Source organism: Balaenoptera ricei, chromosome 21, assembly GCF_028023285.1.
Source record: "Balaenoptera ricei isolate mBalRic1 chromosome 21, mBalRic1.hap2, whole genome shotgun sequence".
In the NCBI taxonomy this organism is placed as follows: domain Eukaryota; kingdom Metazoa; phylum Chordata; class Mammalia; order Artiodactyla; family Balaenopteridae; genus Balaenoptera; species Balaenoptera ricei.
Genome location: NC_082659.1, coordinates 32,409,970 through 32,431,522, shown reverse-complemented (window position 1 = coordinate 32,431,522; position 21,553 = coordinate 32,409,970). Strand labels below are relative to the sequence as shown.

Sequence of the window (21,553 nt, the reverse complement as noted above, 5' to 3'; positions counted from 1 at the left end):
CTTATGTTTTGTACCCCGACACTCCAGGCAGAATCACAAGATAACCCAGAGCAGCAAGGCTAGTTCGAATGGAGCATAAGGACTCATGGGGGATGGAGCGCCCTTTCTCTGGCTTCCTGCCCTCAGCCGTGGCATCCGTAAAGGACATCCCGGCCAAGACTACCTATGTCTGGTTTCAGATATAAGATCAGACATTTAGTCCTTGGGGCAGTCTTTGGAGGCCTTGTAACCATTCAGATGATGTCAGCAGCAAGACCAAGTTCAGACCATTTGGAAAACTATAATTGCAAAGTCCATTTCCCCTGTAGCATTAGGTCATCCCACTGGACCTTGTGTAAGGCCCACCCGCCATGTTGTTTTCGAACAGCTTCCTGTCCTTTAAGGGAGGAAATTTTTTGCATAATGGAATCAGCTTGGTGCCTTAGATACCTCTTGTCTCCTCTGGCTTGGTAACCCGGGTAAGAACTTGGGAACCTCCGAAGCCAGTGATGGTTGAGAGTGCCTGACCAACTTTTTCAGACTGACCCATCAGTAGGAACAGAGCCCTGGAAACAAAGTACCTTCTGAGACAGAATGGATATAACTCCCCATTTCGGTCTTCCTGGATATAAAGAAGAAAAGGCTTCTTGGAGAAGCAAATGGGGAGTTCAACAGACTGGCAATCAGAAAGACTTGGCTGCTTCTTGGCTGTTCTGAGACAGCCCCTCTCGGGCCTGCAGAGGCTGCAGGGATCTGGGAGGCTGCCACTCTTCCAGCACATATGGCTTCCATTAGCCTCCATTTGCTAGGAAACATAATTAAGGGTTTAAGACAACCATTTGTTTGTGCTGGGTGTGTGTTTTTCTGGTCTGTTTGTCTTTCACAAACAAGACTATCTGTTAGTCACAGGGGTTGTTCAGAGTCTGATATAATCCCTACACTACCCAGTAACAAGTATTATGTTCAGATATTTACGTTGGGTGTCTTCAGTGTTGTCCATACTGAAAAAACTTAACATAATAAATAGATCGCCCTGCAGCTGACCACCAGCCTTCTTCCCTTGGGGAGTGCTTAGAAGGGGAGAGGTATTTCAGCTGTGGGTGATGAAACTGGATTCCTTTACTTGCTGTGAAATTGAAAGCAGTTAGATGGGAGTCAATGGAACCAAGGAAAACTCAAATCTCCCCACCTGGGATCATCTAAATGAGGAATGTCATCAGCATTTCGCAGCAAGGGAATGCACTTTAGAAAGCTCCCTAAACCTTCTCTCCGCCTCACCATGTCCTGCCGAGGCACGCTCAACTATGACGAATGCTGACCGTGCGGCCTTCCAGGGATCTCAGCATTGGCCTCGCAAGGTGATTCACAATAAGTTTTCCCATTTTTCAAGTGGCGGTTGTTTAGTTAGTTCACATTTCAAGTGTTACACGTGAGAAAGGGATGAGCTAGTGCACTTGCTCAACCCTGTTTCAGCTGGATGCCTCATGGGTGCTGTTGGGCTGCTCTACACCCCTTCCTGGCTTTCCCCATGAGCAGAGTGGGACTGGTTAGCTCAAGGGGCCCCTGGTCACTTTGGACCTCAGTTGGACTTCACCCATTTTTGCTTCATAAGTCGGCATCTAAGACACTTGATACACCTCTCCTCCCCTTCTTCTGATAGTCCTCAGAGAGGTCAAGGTTGTTGCTTTGTTTCATCACTGAGAGCACTTGGCTGGCGGGTCCCATGATCGTTAGATGCATCCCCCTGCTGAAACTGAGCTAGCGGTGTTCTGGTAAATGATTAACATCCAGCTCTGGCAGGGGCCGTGGTTGCAGGGGGAGCCCTGATTTGTAGCCTTCGCAGATTCCGGTGATGTAAGTACTCGCACAAGGCTGATTTTCAAGCTACCAACAGGAGGTTACCGAACAACGCAGAGTTGGGAAGAGATGTACACGATCAGCTCAAGACACCATAATTAACAGACCCTAGGCCTCCTGGAGGAACGAGAGACACTTAAACCTCTAATTGGTGCGTGCAGCAACTGTATCAGTTCCATGCACTAACACAAACATCTGGGAGGCAGTACCGTGTAAATGGCCGTAAATACTGTTAAGTGCCAACCTAGAGAGAGCTTGCCCCAACGGAGTGTTTCTGAACACCAGGGTTCCTGCCGATCTGGCTCTCAGCAGCTGAGGGAATGGAAGCCTACTCTTCCCCACAGATGCAGATACCGCGGCTGTACCGGCTGCTAATAATCTGAGTATAACTTTAGGCATTTTCTAAAGCCCAACCCCAGTGGTGATGTCAGACTTGGCCCTTGTCTCACACACTGAGAATTCTGCTCCAAAAGAAAGGTGTTGGTGGCATCTGACATGTGTGGACCTGCACTGTGCCATGTCTAATCCTGTATTTCGATCATCACAGGTCACACTGGTGATATCGAATAAATGCTCTATAACATTAAAACCTAGACTAAAGATTTCCCGGTCACCACCAGTGTACAGCTGTAGGTAAAGTCAGACTAACGGAATGTGAAAGCCGATTGGCACGTTACTTAATCTTTGATTCTGGCTTGCTGGCTCCCCCCACTGGCGGCTGATCAACACAGCGACTCCATTGTCAGCGAGACAGATTCTTTCCAGCTGAGGTTCGATCTTACTTACCTGAGATCAATACGGTACATTAGCGGTGCCTGGGACGGATGCGCCCCAGCCTGTGGCAATTAGAAAGGGCGGGAAGGCAGTTATCGATCGATGCTGTGGTGATCCCAGGCCCTAATCTTTTAACCCTCAGGAAACCAGACACTCAGTCCTTGACAGCACGACATCTTCATTAGATAAGCTGGATTCCTTTCCTCGGGAGACCCAATCTGGTCATCTAAGTAAAATGGCCATTTCATTTTCTCTCAGGTCAATTTCACTATCTTTTATTTGATAGTCAGCTCAGTCTCTCGGGAAATCCACGGGGGATTTCAGTCGTAACAGCGAGGACATCACTGTTACAACAACAGTGCCTTCTATCTCCCAGCACCTCTCCCGAAGGTACAGAAAGCCCTTTGTAAAAGATCGTTCATCCGTCCACACAGCCGTGGGCAGAAATCATCACTGGTTTACAAGGAAAGGTCCCACTAGAAGGTGTCAGGCAAATGGTTTTTTAAGTGCTAAAATTCATTTCCTGGCTCTGCCAACATATGCCTTCTTTAAACATAAACACAAATCACGATATGTTGACAGTTGCATATTCATTCACAGAGGAGACCCAGGAGAAGAGAGGACTTTACAACAGTGGCCAGCACTGCAGCTGCCAAGAAGTAGCTCAGAAAGGAAACTTCAGGAGCAAGCCCATTCTCCCGACAGGAATGAAAGCGTGCTGGACTTCCTTTTGCACTCAGAAGGAATCCAGCAAAGAGCAAGATCTGGGGGTAGAAGCCGAGTACCAGCAGGCTGAGCACGGAGGTGCCAAGGAGCCAGGACCTACTTGGTGAGGGCAGTACTAACCAGCAGGTGGTGGAGGAAGAACACGTCCAAGCAGCCAGAGCACAAACATTCAGACAACGTTCTCCCTTTCCTGGGGGCTGGGGTGGAGTTTGTATAGGAAGAACCACAGGAAGCCAAGGTGTGCGATCGTCCCAACACACGCAGTCTGATCACACGAATTCAGGAAGCGTGGAGTGGGCAGGGGGGAGGGGGAATCACGGACACAGAATAGCCTGGGAGACAAGAAACATGAAGCAAGGGGCCTGAAGGTAAAGCTCGTCTCAGGGGACCGAGTCCTCCCTCACACAGAAGCACGGGCAAAGCCACACCCACACAGAGGGGCAGCCCGCATCTGGGTCTCAGTGCCTGCAGGCCCTCGTCGAATCACGCTTAGCCTACTTGCTGGCTCTTCTGAGGTCGGCCCCCAGCTCCCTGTCTGACCCTCAGACCCCCACCTGGCCTCACCCTCTCCCCCGAGGAAACGGTCCGTGGTGGAGAGGGCCGCAGGGCCTGGCCCCAGGCCCAGCTTCTCTGCTCCCTGCCCATCACGCAGCCGTCTTCCTTCCGTGCCTTTCCGAAAGCATCGCAGAGCTAGGAGGCTTGTCCGGAGGCCTCAGTGCAGGACCTGAGGGGAAGAGCCGGCTGGGAGTGGGGACCACAGACAGCCCCAGAGCCCGTCAGCCTTGCTCCTCTGCAGCTGACGTTCTCTCCCGTGTCACACAGCCCGTATAAAAATGAAGCAGCAGCAATTTTTATTGAGGGACCTAAACTGAAAATAGGTTTAGAACATAATTTAAAAAAATAAAACAGCAAAAGTAGCAAAAAATATATGACCTTTTTAAAAACATTTTCCTTTTTTTTTTCTTTTTTCTTTGTTTTTAACATAGAGCAACTGATGCCCCCCAGCCACCAGGAGCATCTTACCCAATGGGTAAATCTCTGGTAACGACCCTTTTAAAAAGACATGTAAATATATACTCAGATTTATACACTTTGTGTTTTCTTCATAGCTATGTACAAAGCCCCTGCTTTGGGGCTGGGCCCCAGGGCCACAACACTGCTCCCAGCCTTGGCGTCCCCATCCTCTGGTACCAGGTATTTGGTCAGCAAAGCAAATTAGTATCGGAATTAATAAGCCACTGGCACCATCCATCTGGAGCAGAGGTCGCCTTCCACGGAGGCCCGAGTGCTGACCAACCCCCCTCACTCCTGCTGTAGCCCGAGGACCAGGCACCTGCCGCGGGAACACAGGCTGCGTGGAGCAGACAAAACCAACACAGAGAAGCTCGGCCGGCTCTGCCTCGCGTGCTCGTCCCCCCACTGCCTGACCCTCCAGGCAGGGCCAGGCGGCTGGGAGGGGTCTCGGTCCAACATGTGGGACGGAACCAAGTGGCCATCAGCAAGTCCCCGCCTCCCTGCTCCTCTGTCTCAGCGGCAGGCTGGGAGGAGGAGGAGGAGGAGGAGGAGGAGAGGGGAGCTCGGGGGCGACGGCCTCAGGGAGACAGCTGGCTCCTGCCAGCAGGAAGGGCAGGAAGGAGGCGGTGAGTCCAGCGGGAGTGGGGCCGGGGCCGTAGCTGAGGATGGAGTCCGGGGAGGGGTGCGGGGTGCTAGTCAGCGCCGTTTGAGTCCGCCATTGGCCAGCTGGGCCGGGTGTCGGGGCAGACAGGGCTCCTCGGGCAAGGGCTCGTGAGAGAAGACGGAATCCTCCCCAGAGGAGCAGGTAGAGCTGCGGGTGTCGGGGAAGCTGGGGGAGTACTGGTCCAGGGGCATTGATAGGTCCAGGTACTCCTGTGGGAGGGGACAGAAGGACGCTGGACCCGCACTCTCCCCGCTGCGGCAGTGGCAGGAGGAATTCAGAGAGAACCCGGCCGGCGGGGCCTGAAGGTCTGGGAAGGGCAGCCTCACCTGGTTGGAGGTCAAGGCCACGATGCGGTCCAGGTCTTCCACCAGCTGCTTGAAGGTAGGTCTTTGAGAGGGTACCGCGTGCCAGCAGTCTCGCATCATCATGTACCTGAGGCAGGCCGGTGAGGGCGGGGGAGGGAGGACCAGAACTGATAACAAGGCTCAGGGCAGAGGGACCATGGGCGGAGTGACCGGGGAGGGCTGTGGCGTCTGGCCAAGCACCCCTTCTCCGCTCTACCTGCCCAGCCCATCCCTCCCCCAAGGCCCAGGCCTGGACCCCAGGCATCTTCTCCCGCTTACAGCTCATTGGTGCAGTTACTGGGCTTGTCCATACGATGACCCTCCTTCAGCAGCTTGAAAAGCTCCTCCACGGGGACGCCAGGGTACGGGGAGCCGCCCAGAGTGAAGATTTCCCACAGAAGCACCCCAAAAGACCACCTGTGGAGGAGCGTTCCAGGCACAGAGCTAGGCCACCCTGCAGTCCTTGCCGCTGTCCCTCCCCAGCACGGCAGGCACACACCCTGAACCCGCCCCCGGCCCCCAACACAAGTCCTTAACCCCAAGGGACCCCAGGGGACCATGGCCGCCGGGAACGGAGTGAAGGGGCACATACAATGTTTTCTTCTCTCAGAGATGGAATGCCAGACCCTACTGCCCAGGAAACTCTCTCCTGGCATCCCTGGCAACTGCTTATTCCAGACTCACACGTCGCTCTGGTGGGTGTAGATCCGGTCAAACAAGGCCTCGGGTGCCATCCACTTGACAGGCAGTCGGCCCTGCAAGCAGCACGGGGACACTGGCGGTGGCCCGGGGCAGGCGGGGGCACATGCAGGACTGGACTTGGCTCACCCCACCACAGCGGAGCGGAGCCCCGGGCAGAGGACGGGCACCGAGGGCGGCGCCAGCACTTACGTTGGTCGTCTTCTTATAGTAGTCGATGTGGTGGATGTCACGAGCGAGGCCAAAGTCCGCGATCTTCATCACGTTGTCCTCCGTCACCAGCACGTTCCTGGCGGCCAGGTCTCGGTGTATGCACTGCGGAGCCAGGAAGGGAAGAGGGACGGGAGCCAGGAAGGGAAGAGGGACGGGAGCGAGGAGGGCGGGGCGCAGAGGAGGGTCTGCAGCCGCCCGTGGGCCAGCTCCCCTCGCAGGCCTTCGCCCACACCTCACCACTCGACCTCCCCGCACGGTCCAGTTGCCTGCTACGATGGCCCTCGCCTGCGCGTCAGAGCCAGCCGTCCAAACACCCCCAGCTCCGGGCCCCTCGATCACTCCGGCAAACCCTCCATATCGAGCCCTTTTCCTGCCCCTACCAGCTCTTAGCTTTGGATTTGCACCCAGCAAGCGGAACCTTTCGCTTCTGTCCAGTGTGTACGAGCTCTCACGCCCCATCTCCCTGGGCGAAGCACATCCACACCAGGCTGGGCTCAAACAAAGCAGCATTTACCGAGCACCGAAAGCTGTACTTAAGTCTCTCGCAGGACCTCATTTCCCCCACCCCCGTAGCCGTTCTACAACGCAGGCAGTATCATCCTGACTTCACATTTGAGGAAACGTAAGGAGGCGGCTGCCTGAGGCTGCAGAGAGAGTGCCAGTGCGGGGACTGGACCCTAATCCACCCTGACCCCAAGGCCACAAGGCCGCACTGGCTCTCCTGACTCTGATGTCCCCCGAGAGCGGCCCGCACGTCCCCCGCTCCAGCCAGGGGAGCCTTCAGGAGCCACACCTTCTTGGAGGCGAGATACTCCATGCCTCGGGCCACCTGATAGGCGCAGGATACCAGGTCCTTGGAGGACAGCTGCTCCTCGGGATGACGGCTGGGGTTGTAGCAGTACTCCAGCCCCGGCGGCCTCCGGGCCTGCAGGTACTCTCGGAGGTTGCCCTTGGAGGCGTACTCCACGATGACATACAGGGGGCCTGGGGACACGAGGGCCGAGAGGCCGTCAGGGCCGCCAGCAGGCACACGGGCCTAGTTTCACCCCAGGAACTCCGCCCCCAACGGCACTGCGGGAACTGTGAGCCTAACCTCCCCTTTCAGGGAACCCCGCAAATTCAGTCCAACTCCCCAGCGAAACCCAGCCAAATCATTCTTCCCTGCACACTCCAGGAAGTTCCCAAGCAAAGCTGGGGGCAAGAGCCCTAACCCAGACCCCAGTAACTCACCTGTTCCCGCCCACACACTGTGTGTGAATCCTGGTACCTGTATGAACCCCAACGGGCACCAGCCCAGACCCTGAGAAACACATTCCAACTACTGCTAAACCAAACTCTCCTCCCAGCCCACCTCCCGAAGCGTGGCTGAGAGATGCCGGGTCGCTGACACCCCAGCTACTTATCTGCTCCCTGACAGACAGGCAGCAGGAAGCCCGGGGTTCCCGCCCGAGCCCCTTCCCGACACGGGTGGGAAGCCTGCGGGCTCGGCGCCTACCGTCCTGCGTGCAGGCCCCCAGCAGGTTGATGATATTCTTGTGCTTCCCGATCATCTTCATCATCTCCATTTCGGAGATCAGGTCCGACAGGTCTTTCTCTGTTGCATCCGCTTTATGGACAAGCCAGAGAAGGGAAGTGAGACTCGTTTGCTTTGGAAGGGAGGCCGACAGGAGAAAAACTAAGGGAGAGGGATGAAGTGAGCACCCAGGGGTCCCTTTTCTCTGGGACTTGCTTCTCTCCTCCCTTTTTCACATCCAAATTTATCCTCCCATCCCTCTTACGAGAGCCGGTGTTGCCATAAGTGTCAATGAGTAGGGCAGAGGCTACGTCAGGAAAATCAGCTGGCAACGGGATCTAGAATAAACACCTGATGACAACCCAGGTGGATGCCAAGGAACAAGGTGAGATCATAGTGATCTTGGGGTGCAGAATGCCCCCCACTCCCGGACATCCCTAAGCAGGCCATGTAGCAGGTGTGGGCAATGGCCCGAGGCCCACAGTTTGCTTGGAAAGGGAAGGGATCGTTTTTGCGGGGACACAAGCATCACTTACACTTCAGCATCTTCACAGCCACTTTGGTCACCCGGTTGGGTTTGTCCTTGTCCAGCCCAATGGCCTCCGCCAACACCACCTGCCCAAAGCAGCCCTCTCCCAGGGGTTTGCCTAAAACCAGTCTTTTGGGGAAACAAAGGGTGGTGGTATAAGCTGGGGGTGGTAAAGTTCAAACCTGACGGGACACCCCATTCCTCCCCGCCTCCACGTAGTTCCCCCAACCGAGAGCAGAACGTAGAAATCATCATTTCTGATGCACCTGGTGCACCGTCGCTCCCTCGAAGGTCGGAGCACACACAACTGCCAGCATTAGAATAACAAGCGGGGGTTCCCCAGAAAGTGGAGAGGGTTACCTGTCCCGAGGCAGCTCCCAGCGAGGGTCTTCGGGAAGCTCGTATTCAGAGACCCCAGCCAGCATGGGGGTCCCGCTGGAGGAGAGACGCGAGGGCCGAACCAGCAGGACCCCAGAGTTCATGGATGCGCTGGAGTCGGCCGACACCTACGGGGAAGCGTGGGGTCACCCTTCCAGCGGGGACGGGGATTCCTCTCATCCCCAGTTAGGGCTTTTCGCCAACGGCAGAAGTAGGTACCGGTCATCTGATGCTCCTTCCCCAGCACAGAGTGGCAGAAAGGCCACCGGGGGTCAGAAGACCTAGGTTCTAAAACTGACTTATTTTCCCCACTAGCCTTTCTGGGCTTCGGTTTACTCACCTTTCACATGAGCGTTCCAGACTGACATTGTGTATCTTACCATTGCAGTAGCAACTCTATTCTTGTCCCCATTCTTTGTGAAAACCCTGCCCCGGATTAGGGATTCCTGACTCCCAAAGCTCCTTCCAGAATTAGCCCGGCTCTTAGCGAAGGTGGCCTCCTTTCACACACCTTCACCCTCCATTCCATTTCTGGGATGAGGGGTGCACAGGAGAGGGAGGGCATCTTGGGACCCAACTCAGGTCCTCTCCCCCACTCTGTACCTTTGCACCTCTATTCTCCTCACTTTTTAATTTTTTTGGCCGCGCCTCGTGGCTTGTGGGATCTTGGTTCCCCGACCCGGGATCGAACCTGAGCCCTTGGCAGTGAAAGCGTGGAGTCCTAACCACTGGACCGCCAGGGGACTCCCCACCTTTGCACCTCTAATGGGCCCTGGGGGGCAGTTCAAACTCACAGTACCAGCTGTGCACTCAGCCCAGCTAGAACCGTCTTCCAATCCACATGCCGGGTGAGCAGGTCACCGTGGCTGGGGTAAGATGGGCTCATGGACCAGAACAGCTTGGAGCCTGACGCAGAGCACTTAGGACAGGACATTCCCCTGCCCTGGCCCAGAAGCCAGAAACCAAAGTCCGAAGCAGTCGGCTGGGCACCATGGTGAGGACAGGGCATTAGAGGGTCCCGGAGAAGGCCCCGAGGCACAGGGATGACGCACAGGAGGAGGCAGAGCGTGCAAACCCCCCATCTACTTTCTGTTACCTGTCTGCGCAGAGGGATGCTCTTGGCCAGCTTGTGCACGGCCATCTGGCTGTGGAAGTCACTCTTCTTGGTGCCGCTCTTCATCTTATAGATGATGACAGACCCCACCATGCAGGAGATGAGGAAGGCCCCCGTGCAATAGATGATGATCTCCAGGTACAGGGGCGAGGTCATCACCGCCGGTCTCTCTTCCAGGGCTGGGTCAGTGCGAACAGGGTGTTAGCGGGCTCGGGGCGGGGCCCGTCCACTAGGGTCCCAGCTCCATAAGAAACTCAACACCCATCTCCTTTCCTCTGGGAATCTCCAGGGCAGAGAAGAACCAAGCCAGGTCCCAGCTAGGATTGGGGTTCTGGCACTGAGCACACGTCAGACGTTCTGTGATCTCTGAGGCTTCCTGATCCTGACTCGTATCCCAAGAGGGATGGACTATATCTTGCTACGCGAAGCCCATCCTCATGAACTCAGGAGCCCTCCTTGCTCAGCAGGACGGCTGGGCTGGAAGGGTACCTGGTGCCCTGCAAGAGATGGCTGAGAACTCACTTGTGCTAGATGCCTTCCTCAGTGTCCCCATGAAAACTCGGCCCTTCTCCGCAGTACCTGAGCACTGTGTCCCCCTATCACAGGGGACAGCTGAACTGTCCATCGATCTGTCATCACTGACAGCTCACAAGTATCCTGAGGGCCCAGATGGCACCTCATCCATGTCTGCAGGCCACAGCGCCTGGCATCTGGTGGCACTCATAGCATGAGGACAAGGAAGGGGAGGGGAGGAAAGAAGAAAACCAGTGTGTATCCTGACTTCGTTTCTCAGCTTCACCTACGTCATCTGTGTCAGGTCAGACGTGTAAATATCCACACCTCGCCAAACCACAGGCAAAACTAACTTAATTTCCGAATATGTCTGGACTGCTAAAGATGGAAAATGTAAACTTCTCTTAAGACTTCTACTCACAGGTCTAACTCCTAAAGCTGAAGAAGGACATGGAGGGGGGTTGTTTTATTCTCTTCTCCATTTAGAATCTCGCCCTTCCCATCCCCACAGAAGCCCGTGCAGTTTAAGCCCCCTTTCCCTCCCACGCGGAGGCTGGGAGGGTTCCAACCAGCACCGCTCCACAGAACACACATTCCCCACGAGGGGAGGGTCCCTCTCCCCCCACGGCTCTCCTCCCACTCCTCCCCTTCTAAAGACCCCCGCCAGCCACAGGGGCCAGCACCCCGAGGACCTCCCCCGGGAGGCCCCAGGCGTGACCCCAAATGAGCCCAAAGGGGACCTCCCGAGGCCCGACGAGGGGACGGCAGTGCTGATAACAAGGAGAAGCGGTTCTGTTTTTCTCGTTCCCCAGCGTCGAGCAACAGAGACAACCAACTGGGAGCACACACGGGACGAAGACAGTGACGAGGAGAAAAACAGAATGCTTCTCTCCCTCCAGCGGGGGTGTTATCAGAGGAGGAGAGAGGGCGAGAGAAGAGAAGAGGACAGAGTCTGCAGGAACCCGAGCAGCACAGCGCACAGCCCACGTGCAGCCCTGCAGAGGCGCCAGCCCACCACCCCGAGCAGGCGGCAGGCTCCTGCCTTCCCGGACCAGTGCACACGCCTCCCCTCTGGAGAGGGGAGACGTCGGGAGCCAAGGAGGATAAATGGGCACCCTCAGGCCCCCGGCGCTGCCTGGGAAAGGACTCGCTCCATGCGGCTGCAGTCCACTGTCTGGGTCTGGGTGGAACCTCGCTCACTCTCAGGTGGCACCGTGGGAGGAAGGAGAGCGTGATCCTTGCCAAGAGCAAGCCCCTCGTTCCAGGTGCCTACGTTCAGTTACAGGAGGAGCGGGCCTTTCTGAGACCTTTGGGGGGGTGCTGGCGATAAAGGATCAGACAAGTTAAGGAAGGCCGCCGGACCCAAGGAGGGAAGGAGCCTGCCCTGGAGGAGAGCCCAGCTGCAGGTTAAATCCAGATCCCACGCATGCATCACACTGGCCCAGGGGAGAGCCAGAGGCAGGCACACAGGTGGGACACCTCCGTGTTCCTGCATCACGAGGAAAGCACCTGTGCTGGGCACAGTCACTGTCGATGCTCTTTAGCAACCGAGAGGATTCGACCTGCAGAGCCGGACAAATCGCTGGAGCCACCTGCTGGCCCTCGGAGCCCGGCTCTGTGTCTCCCCCAGCCCCGCGATGCATGCTCCCCCCGTGCCCATGGCGAGGGCAGGACATCGAGAGGAGAAGTACAGTGTATACCTTCCAGAACGGTCAACCATGCAGAGTGATGGGAGAGTCCGATAGAGTTACCCGCCAAGCATGTATACTCCCCCGCGTCCTCAAAGGAGACATTCCTTAAGTGCAGCACCTCCATCTCTTTGTCGGTGGTATTAACTCCGGCCGTCTAGAAGAGACAACGGAAGCAACATGGACAAGCCCGGGACCCGAGACCTCTCAGAGGCGCAGAGGGAGGGAGGGAGGAAGAGGAAAAGGGAAAAAAAAAAAACAACAAAAAAAACCAGAGGAAGAAATGCTCCCCAGCGTCTCCTTTGCAACAAGGAACAAACAAAAACCACCAGGCAGCGCGAGACCTGTTAGAAGAAGAGAGTGGGACCCTGAGGAGGAACTCGGCAGACCTGAGACGACACGAATGGCTGGTTACACCCGTCACCAGATGCTGGCAGCCCCGGCCCGGCCCGGCATGCGGCGGCGAGCGCATGGAGAAATGGGGCCCGGTGCGTGGGGGGCTGTTTGGTTTCCAGAGGGCACACACAGGAGGGATGGAGAGGGCGGCAGCCACACACGCACACACATGCCCGCGGACGCTGGTCCTCTCTTCTCTCCATCACTCAGACCCTCCGTCTGCATGACCAGCCGGGACGCACCCCACGCACAGCCAAGGAACACACACAAGGCACAGAGGGGGCGACACCAACACAGAACCAAACCAAACCAGCCTCCCAAGGCCGGGTATTTTTCCATGGCTCCGGGCACTAGAAACACAGCAGGGTAACAGGGGGATTGGGGCGCTGGCCTCCCCACCTGCCCCAGCAGCTCGGGGCCTCAATCGAACTCCCAGCGCAGGGGTCCCTCCAGCTCCCCGTTACCTTTTGCCACAGGTCTGGTGACTGTGAGCCACGCAGACTGGCTAGCTTCACCAATATAATTGGAAACCTTACACACATACTCCCCGCTCTGCGCCTCTGTCACATTGAACAGGGTCAGCACCTCCGCATCCGAGCTATTTATCCCCGAATGCTGGAACAGACCAATGACACGCCATCAGTTGGGCCAGCACTGAGATGTGGCTGTATTTTGCTCCCATGCAGGCCCAGGAGCTAAGGCAAAGGGAGGCTGAAGTGAGACCCGCCATCTTTCCCTTGTTAGGACAAAACAAGTGGACTTTGAAAGTCCAGAGCAGTTGACCGAAAAATAAACTAAAGAAAAAAATCACTGCCCCCAAGCAAACGTTCTGTTTGTGTTAAACCCCCTCCTCCAGGACGAGGGAAGGGACTGTGAACGGAGAGGGCGGCCGAGGCCAAGGCCACGGCCACGGCCCCGCTCCCTACATGGCAGTTTCAGCACCCGAGGTGAAGAGCGGGGTGGCCGGTAAATCTTTGGGACGGCCAAGCCAGGGAGGATGAGGTCTAATGCTGGGACCAGGAGGGAAACCACTTTCCCAGCTTCTGGTGACTTCCTGTTGCAAGATCCACTGGAGAATTAGGCAATTAGCTTCCCTGGATTAATGGAGCATTCAGGGACAATCAAAGTCTGGGAGTGGGAGGAAAAAGGAAGAAAATGCCAATTACTCCTGAAACCGCTGAGGACTGACCTGTGGCCTTTGCTCTTCCAACCCTACCTAAGCCGTGCCTGTCATTCAGCCCACGTGCCAGAAAGAACGTGACTTGGGAACCAGGGCAGAGACTGGGAGATGCTGGCTAGAGAGGCTGTGGTCATGGGCAATGGAAAAGCAGGAATGCCAACGCCTTCCTGGAGTAGCTGACCCGAAAGCTTGGGCACAGTCACTGTCGATGCTCTTTAGAAACCAGCAATGCCCACCCCCAGCCCTCTGTGCCCCTCACGCTTCCACCCGTGACCTGCCACTGGTCCTGCGGAATGTGGCTGGGTCCCCATTTAAGATGAAGCCTGTATCCAAAGAGAAGGGATGGGGCCCCATCGTGGGCACTGAGCCTGACCACAGCAACCTGGGCCCCGGGAGACACAGGCCTCCTTCTCAGAGCCCAGCCCATGGAGACTGGGGCCAGGGATTACCTTCAAGATCTGGACATAAGGCAGGTTGTCCGGACCAATCTTACTCCCATTCACCTCGATGTGCTTTAGCCACTGGATATGGGGCTGCGGGTCGCTGTACACCTTACACATGAACTCCACATTGCTGCCCAGGGCCACTGTCTTGTTGGCTGGCAACCCTGCCTGCAGGATGGGCCGGTGAGGGGACCGCTCTGCGGAGGAAGGGAGGGGAGAGGCTCGTCAGGCTCTGCCATGGCTGCTCCTGGCTGAGATGCTGACAGAGGGCATCCCAAAGGCCACCAAACTGAAGCACTCCCGGACCTCAGCCCAGCCTACCCGTCCTTAGCTACAATCACAGTCACTGAGACGCTTGCTGTTCAAAGTGTGGTCCAAGGCCAGCGGCACCAGCATCACCAGCTTGTGAGATACATCGAACCTCAGACCCTACCCCAGACCTCCTGGACCGGAAGCTTCTTTTTACAAGACCGTAGCCTCAAAGCCGAAGCAGAATGCTGGCTGTGAAACTCTTTACCTTCAGGTTGCTAGAGAATGAGACTCAGAACCTCTAGAAGGAAGAGGCTGCAGTCACAGCACCCAGACGCGTGACATTCTTCCTAGTGTCTCAGGCAATGCCCGGAGTCTGCATTCACCAGGGGCCTGTCCTCTCTGAGCCTCTCAGTCTGCTTTCCGTACAGTGGGAACAACAGCGCCTCTCTTGCAGGGGTGCCAGGAGAATTGCCCGTGGTGTGGTTACTGCACCCAGCAGACCGCCGGCATCCAGGGAGTGATAGCTACTATTAAGCTAAATTTACCACCACTACTCCAGTCACCTCCTGCAGGAGAGACTATCAACGGCACCTGTCACTTTACAATGAGTCTGTGGTATGGCTGATACTCCCACCTCTATTTACAGGTAAGGAAAGAGGCAGGTGACAGAGCTAATAAATGCCACACCATCCTGACTCCATCCCTAAGTAAACCTGGCTCCAGGCTGTTTTCTCAGCGTCCCGGCTCTTTCCTCTAAGCTCCTACTCCTGTCGCCTTCTTACCCACGACATCGAGCTGGTAGGTGTGGTTGATGCTGCCGTACTCGTTCTCCACGACGCAGGTGTAGTTGCCCTTATCAGAAGGCACCACGGAGTCCATTATGATGCTCCAGGTGGCGTAACGGACCTGAGCGGAAACATGCCAAAGGCTTCTACTGCGGGTCTGGAGGAAGAGGCGGTGCTGGTGCCCCGAGGCGCTTATTACCCTCCAATCAGAGCACGGAGGACGCAGCCCGGCTGCACAGTGACCCCAGCCCATTTGTACTCTGCAAGAAGGCATCAGGCAGACGGGTGTGAGGACTCAGAGAGTCTCCCCACAAAGGCCAAGGCCATCGTGATCTGGACAGATGTGCCTTCTGCACCCTCCCAAATATACTGGGAACTTCCCCAACCCTGCACCTCCGTCCACCCTGTTCTTGGGCCAGGACAGCTCCCCGCTAAGAGTCCAGCCCTGTGCGCCCTTGACATCTCATTTCAAAGTCCAACTCCTCCAGCCCCATCTCCGGTCAAACCTGTTCTCTCCGTCCCTCTGTACCTCGCAGGTGCAGTGCCCACGGACATCTGCCGCCTTATTAGACAGAATTCTGTATGGGCAGGATACTGCCTCATGAGACTCAGAGCACAGAGCCTTGCATACAAGCAAGTGTTGGGTGAATTAATTTAAACAGTTTCCATATTTTTTCTGATCTCCTTTGCTTTTCTTACACCAGAATAATGAGAAAAGAGCAGCTAAGTGAAATGGGAGAGAAACAGGAACAATAAGGATGATCAGAGACTTTAAAGGAGGGATTAGATGAAGATGTTCTTCCTGGAATTGTAAACGGGCAAAGGACATGAATAAACAATTCCCACAACAGGAAATGGAAATCGCTTATGAACACATGAAAATTCTAAGTTCGTTACTAAGCAAAAGAGCCCACAGAGAACAATGCAATACTGTCATCTATCAAATTTGTTGGCAAAGGTAGAGTGAGCTTGTCATTCTCATACTCTGCTATGGGAGGGAAAATTCATTTTCTCTTTAACAAAGTGACTGTTACCACAATAAAATAAAAAATAAAATCGCACCCCAACTGATTACATCATCCTGCATTAGAGCAAATATCGCAGTAAAATTTTATGTCTTCCCGTTGTACTTTGAACTCTATTGCCTAGTACATTTTCTGGAAAGACATGTGTTCAAGAAATGTTCATGTAATAAATGAATGCATGAATGAATGGATAAAATTACCTAATTATCAGGGAAAAAAAGGTAATTGGGTAACATGCATCAAGGGCTTAAAAAATGCTTACACTTTGATCTAGTAACTTCCCTCAATCTGTCCTAAAGAAGAATATTTTAAAATGCTGACATAGACTTAAGTACAAAGATATTCACCACAACATTATTTATAGCAGTGAAAAACTGGAAGATAACTAGCATTGCAAAATAGTTCATTAAATTATGCGACATTTTAATACCGGGATATTATAAGGCCATGAAAAATTATCTTTCAAACACATGGCAAAAGACTCATGTTATAATGTTAACAACTGACAAGAAATTATACAGACAACGTGATCATCCAAGTCAAAACCGTATACACAGAAAAAAGACTGAAAAGATTTAACTTTATACGCACATTTTTGTATTTGAAAAATTTTTAATTTTATAGATAGAAAGCGTTATTTAACATAATTAAAGGCATATAAATAGGGATTTTTCTAAGCAGCGGCTCCTGCTCCCCTGACTCTAACTTTCATATAAACACAGGTACCTTGTAGCCTCCGATCCTGTGGTCAGGCTTGAATTCTTTGCCATTTTTCAGCCAGCGCAGCGTGGGGTTAGGGGTCCCACTGGAAGGGCATTTGAACTTCACTGTCTTGGCAGCTGGCACCGCGTGCAGTTTCTTTTCCATCTTTTCTGGCGACGTCCAATACGGAGCCACGGCTGCCCGGGGAGAGCCGAGAGAGACGGGCGGGGCCTGGTCAGGCTCAGGAGCGAGGGCCTCCGCCCACCCGCCCACCACCTGTGGATGACGCCTGCACTGATCTGGACCCCCGAGGGATCCCAGGGCCAAGCACTGTGACCCCACACGCCCCCTCCTCCCCTTCTCCAGACAATCACCCGAGCCTCCCCCTTCCCGTTCAAACCCAACACCCGGGCCCAAAGGGCAGTAAGGTAGGAAACAGTGTCTCACGCATACGGTTTGGTTTGGTGTTATCTGTCTCTTTCTCCTCTGAAGAGGAGTCATCATCATCATCATCGTCCTCCGAGGAGGGGAGAGCATCTACGGGAAGGAGAAGGGGCTACTGACGTCCCTCCAAGGGAACAGGGGCTGGCGAGCTTCCCATCCAATCAACAGCCACCCCAGGAACACAAAGGCCAGTCCGGTTAGAGATGACCGCAGCTACCCCTCCCCATACTGTCCCCCGGTCCCACTCCTCCCTTAGTGCCTGTCCCTCCGAGGGACAGACACGGTTTATTTAAGAACTGCATGCTCTATGCGTGTCGCCCTCCTCCACCGACCCCAACGCCCTGCCCTCCTCTGCCCAGAAGAAGCCTTTACACTGGGCAGTTCCGTGGCGGGCAGGTGGGTTCTCTTTAATTTAACTCCACCCTGCATTCAGAGGCTCACTCAACTCAGCATGGCCTGGATGCGCTGGGTCTCAGAACTAGCAGCCAGGGAACCTGTGTCCTCCTTTGGAAACCCAGATCTAGGCACTGCGGCCAGAAGCCATTTCCGAAGCCATGGGCTGAACGACGTGGAGGTGGACTTTTCCTAGCACGCGTCTGCTGAGGCCTGGGAGCTGCCCTTCTTAACCAGAGCAGACAGGGAGCCCACAACACAGTCCGCAGCTGCCAACACCTGTCCCCAACAAGTATCCACCCCTTTTAGCATGTGGTCACCAATCAGGGTTCATGCCAGATCTTTTTCCAGTCCTTTCTAGTGCTTTTGGGGGTCTGGAGGGAAAAAAAGGAGGCAAGTCCCTCAGTTAGGGGCAGGTTCTAGATGATGCCCGGGGGAGGAGATGCCAGGCCCGCACCCGGGGACGCACCAACGGCAGAAAGACAATTTCAGCTCTACCTTATTTAATCCTAAGGTTTTGTACAAGTCGCATCCTACAAGTGGCAGACCCCCAAAGTCACAGAGCCCTAGGGTTCCCCGACTGCCCTAACAGCTCTGGAAGCCGGAGGACAGATGTTTTCCGTCAAGCCGTGGATACGGCGGCGCACCTGGATCATCCCCCATCACCCGGGGACCTCACCACGTATTCGGGGGTGCTAATTACTAAGCCAAGTACCAAGTCCAAATGGCCAGGGAGTGAGAGGGTGGAAGCTGCCTCGGCCCTCGTAGCACCCGGAGGACTGGGCAAGCTGTGGTGGAGAAATCACAGTGTCTCACTGCCCCCGATGTGTCAGCAATCACCTCCGAGGTAGGTCCCGGAAGCCCCGGCTCTCTGGCCTGAGGCCGGCACCACGGGTCACCCCTGAGAGCTAAGCCACGCGGCGGGCAGGGAGCGATGTTAGTGGGCAGCAGCTTCTGCAGCAGCAGAGTAGGGGCAGATCGCAGCCGGGCAGAGGGCCTGCCTCCCCCCCCCCCCCCGAAAACCAGCAGACAGGGTTGGAGGGCAGGGGGTCTGAGGGAGGGGGAGGGCGGGCTTTGCTACCAACCTGAGACGTTGACGGAGAAGTAGGTGGTATCGCTGCCCGAGGGGCTGCTGGTCACACAGGCGTAGAGGCCGGAGTCGGCGGGCACGGAACCCCGCACCTCCACCTCCTCCCCCGTGATGCGGGTGCGGTTGCTTTCCACCAGCTGCACCCCGTCCCGCAGCCAGTTGATGCTCTGTACATCGTCCCGCAGCCGACAGCGGAGCTGCAGCAGGTCACCGGGGTGGACCAGGAGGGACTCCACTTCCACGGGGGCTCCCCAGGGCTGGGCTGCTGCCGCCACAGGGGCCGGGGAGAGGAAGCGAGGGGCGGGGAGGAGGGGGGAAAGACAAAGGGCATTATGCCAGCCGCACTGAGCTGCAGCATCCCAGGGGCTACGGAGCTGGGGAGGCGGGAACGGGAAGATGGGTCAGTTGGGAGGCGGCTGGCTACCTGGGCACCCCCATCGCTTCTTCTCCACCCCACTCCTCCAGAGGGCAAAGGAAGAAAGAGGCAAAGTTAGGAAGCAGCTGCAGCAGCATTAAGCGGTTCAAGGTTTGTTTCTCTCCATCCTAGGGGGGCAGCCGGCCCTTCCCAGGACCCCTGTGTGTCCAGAGTGTCCCCTCCCCACACACTCAGCTCTTTGCCAAGAGTGGCCGCTTCCCAGGGGAACACCCCGTTTGCTTCTGGCTGGGGCAGCCTTACCCCTTTCCCTCGGAACCGTTGAACAAGCCCCCCTGCCACAAACCCAGCAGCCCCCATCCACGTGGGGGGCAATTTGTCACGGGGGGCGTCTGGATTCAAGTGATTCGGCACTCAGGGGTCTGAGCCCCGCAATGGGTTTGATGCACAGGGTGCATATGTGGGAGAGACAGCCCAAGGGAAGGTCAGCTCAGGGGAGCCTCTAGCTAACAGGTGTTGGGCCAGAGGATTCGGACCTTTTGACTATATTAGGAACGGAGGCCTGCAGCTGCCACAAAACCCACACTTGCTCTGGCAGCAAAAGCCAGTGCACACAAAGCTCCTTTCTCCTCATCCCACTGCAGGGCTCCCCCTCTCCAGCCCCCCACCTTCCTCTCCCCTGCCCTCCCCCGACACACGGGCACACACATCTACTCCCCCTCACCTCTCCCTCCCCGGAGTCTGGGGATCCGCACACCCATCCCTCTCCACCAGCGACACTGCACTCACGCTAATAAGAAGGCCTGAGGCCGGACACAGAAAGAGGCCACCATCCCAGGCGGACCCCTCTGCACTAACAAGGGGAAACGCAGCTCCTAGTTCCTCTCGGGACGTGCGAGCCTGCTCTCGGCATCTTCTGCCCGCTGTCCGTCGCCCACCAGAAGAACACACCTGCTGCGGCCCCCATCTACCACCTGACTAGTTTCTGCTGCCTTTTGGAACCTTCTTTCTTTCTCACCATGGGTTCATCATCAGAGGCTCGCCAGGGGGCCCCCTGCCCTGCAGGTCCCTGATGTGCGAGGCTCTGAAAGGCACCTGGCCCTACCGCCCTGCCGGGCCTTGCATCTCAGCCTGGCTCTGTCCACACACCCTCCGGTTCTCAGCCCGGCTGGAAACTGCCTCAAACCCTTCCTCTCTTTTTTGTTTGTTTGTTTTTTTGTTTTGGCCACGCTGCCACGTGGGATCTTAGTTCCCCGACCAGGGATTGAACCCGCAACCCCCCTGCACTGGAAGCTCAGAAGTCTTAACCACTGGACCACCAGGGAAGTCCCTCAAAGCCCTTTCTGACTCCACTCTGGGTCAGGTGCTCTCCCCTCTCACTTGTCACACTGAAGGAAAGTCCCCTTTCTCGACTGGGTTGTGAGTGTGGGGACGTGTCACATTTACCTTCAAATCCCAGCACCCAGTAGTAGGGCCCTGGCACACGACAGCTGCCAATAAATGCACGCTGAATAATGTAACAATGACGCACTGTCTCCTCATCATCTTCCTTTCCAAACTCCCTCTTCTCCTTCACCACCTCATTTTAAAAAACTCTTTCTGAAGTCCCAAACAGGTTTCTTCTAGAAACGTCACCAATGAAGAAATGAGTGTCCTGGGAGCCAAGGACTAACAGTAGTTTTGCTCAGAGGGGCCTCGGATAAGGCTCAGAGGCCAAGGCTGCAGGCCCCGGCACCCTTTGACCCAAGGGCTCTGTCTTAAATATTGGGTAAATATGGAGTCATCAAAAAGGGAGTGCTGCTTTAAAAGGGTTTGGAAACCACTAGACCCGCACTCATTTATTTCTGTGAGTCCGGTCAAGAGGAACACCACAAAAGTGAGCAAACCACACAACTCATTAAATATAAGCTTTTGTGGGTCTTGAAAAAAAAGTTATTCTTTCCATTTTTAATGGTTTGTGGTTTTGCCAAAAGAAGGTAGAAAAAAAGCCGTTCAGACTTGACCCTTAAGGAAAACAGAAGACGCTCTTATGGATCAAATCTCATTTCCCTGCAATGACCTCACTGATTAAATATTTTGCAGCTCGTGATCTGTACCAGCCGTTGGTCAAACAGTAAACTCCGGTAAACTCAAATTCTTAGCCTCTGGCATCACAGCCTATTTTGACAGGTCCCAGAAACAAAAAGGTAGCAAGGAGCACACGGGCGTTTCCCCAGGAGAAAGCAGCAAAGGGAGACTGGGTCCTGCTGGGACCAAGCTCTGGCTGATTCTAGCTTGGATCCAAAACTTCCCGCTCATTCCAACCAGGACGTGCGAACAAAACTCTCGTACGTGATCTATTAAAGCCTCAAGAGCCAGGTTTCTCGTCCCTGCCGCTGGAGGTAAAGCTCCCCCTGATGTTCCAGGCCCTGGGGAGCTAGTCCTTCATTCTCCTGATCAATATCCTATGCTGCGTAGAGGATGTG

At 55.3% G+C, this 21,553-nt stretch overlaps 1 protein-coding gene across 11 annotated transcripts in view; it reads right to left on the bottom strand.

Moving 5' to 3' along the window:
- Positions 1 to 3,096: 3,096 nt before the first annotated feature.
- The window catches only part of FGFR1 (fibroblast growth factor receptor 1), a 49,180-nt gene continuing 30,723 nt past the window's right edge, over positions 3,097 to 21,553 (bottom strand). The window contains exons 3-18 of one of the 11 annotated variants that reach the window (XM_059909579.1): positions 18,711 to 18,980; positions 17,236 to 17,325; positions 16,813 to 16,985; positions 15,059 to 15,182; positions 14,031 to 14,221; positions 12,018 to 12,162; positions 9,781 to 9,983; positions 8,673 to 8,818; positions 8,320 to 8,441; positions 7,766 to 7,876; positions 7,064 to 7,254; positions 6,250 to 6,372; positions 6,043 to 6,113; positions 5,638 to 5,775; positions 5,341 to 5,446; positions 3,097 to 5,223 (exon numbers count right to left, since the gene is read on the bottom strand). In XM_059909579.1, the coding sequence (XP_059765562.1) occupies positions 5,047 to 5,223; positions 5,341 to 5,446; positions 5,638 to 5,775; positions 6,043 to 6,113; positions 6,250 to 6,372; positions 7,064 to 7,254; positions 7,766 to 7,876; positions 8,320 to 8,441; positions 8,673 to 8,818; positions 9,781 to 9,983; positions 12,018 to 12,162; positions 14,031 to 14,221; positions 15,059 to 15,182; positions 16,813 to 16,985; positions 17,236 to 17,325; positions 18,711 to 18,980 (2,381 nt within the window). In that variant the 3' untranslated portion in view covers positions 3,097 to 5,046. Of the gene's footprint in view, positions 5,224 to 5,340; positions 5,447 to 5,637; positions 5,776 to 6,042; positions 6,114 to 6,249; positions 6,373 to 7,063; positions 7,255 to 7,765; positions 7,877 to 8,319; positions 8,442 to 8,672; positions 8,819 to 9,780; positions 9,984 to 12,017; positions 12,163 to 14,030; positions 14,222 to 15,058; positions 15,183 to 16,812; positions 16,986 to 17,235; positions 17,326 to 17,678; positions 17,861 to 18,710; positions 18,981 to 21,553 lie in introns of those variants that run through there. The other 10 variants (XM_059909580.1, XM_059909574.1, XM_059909575.1 and 7 more) reach the window with 10 other exon arrangements.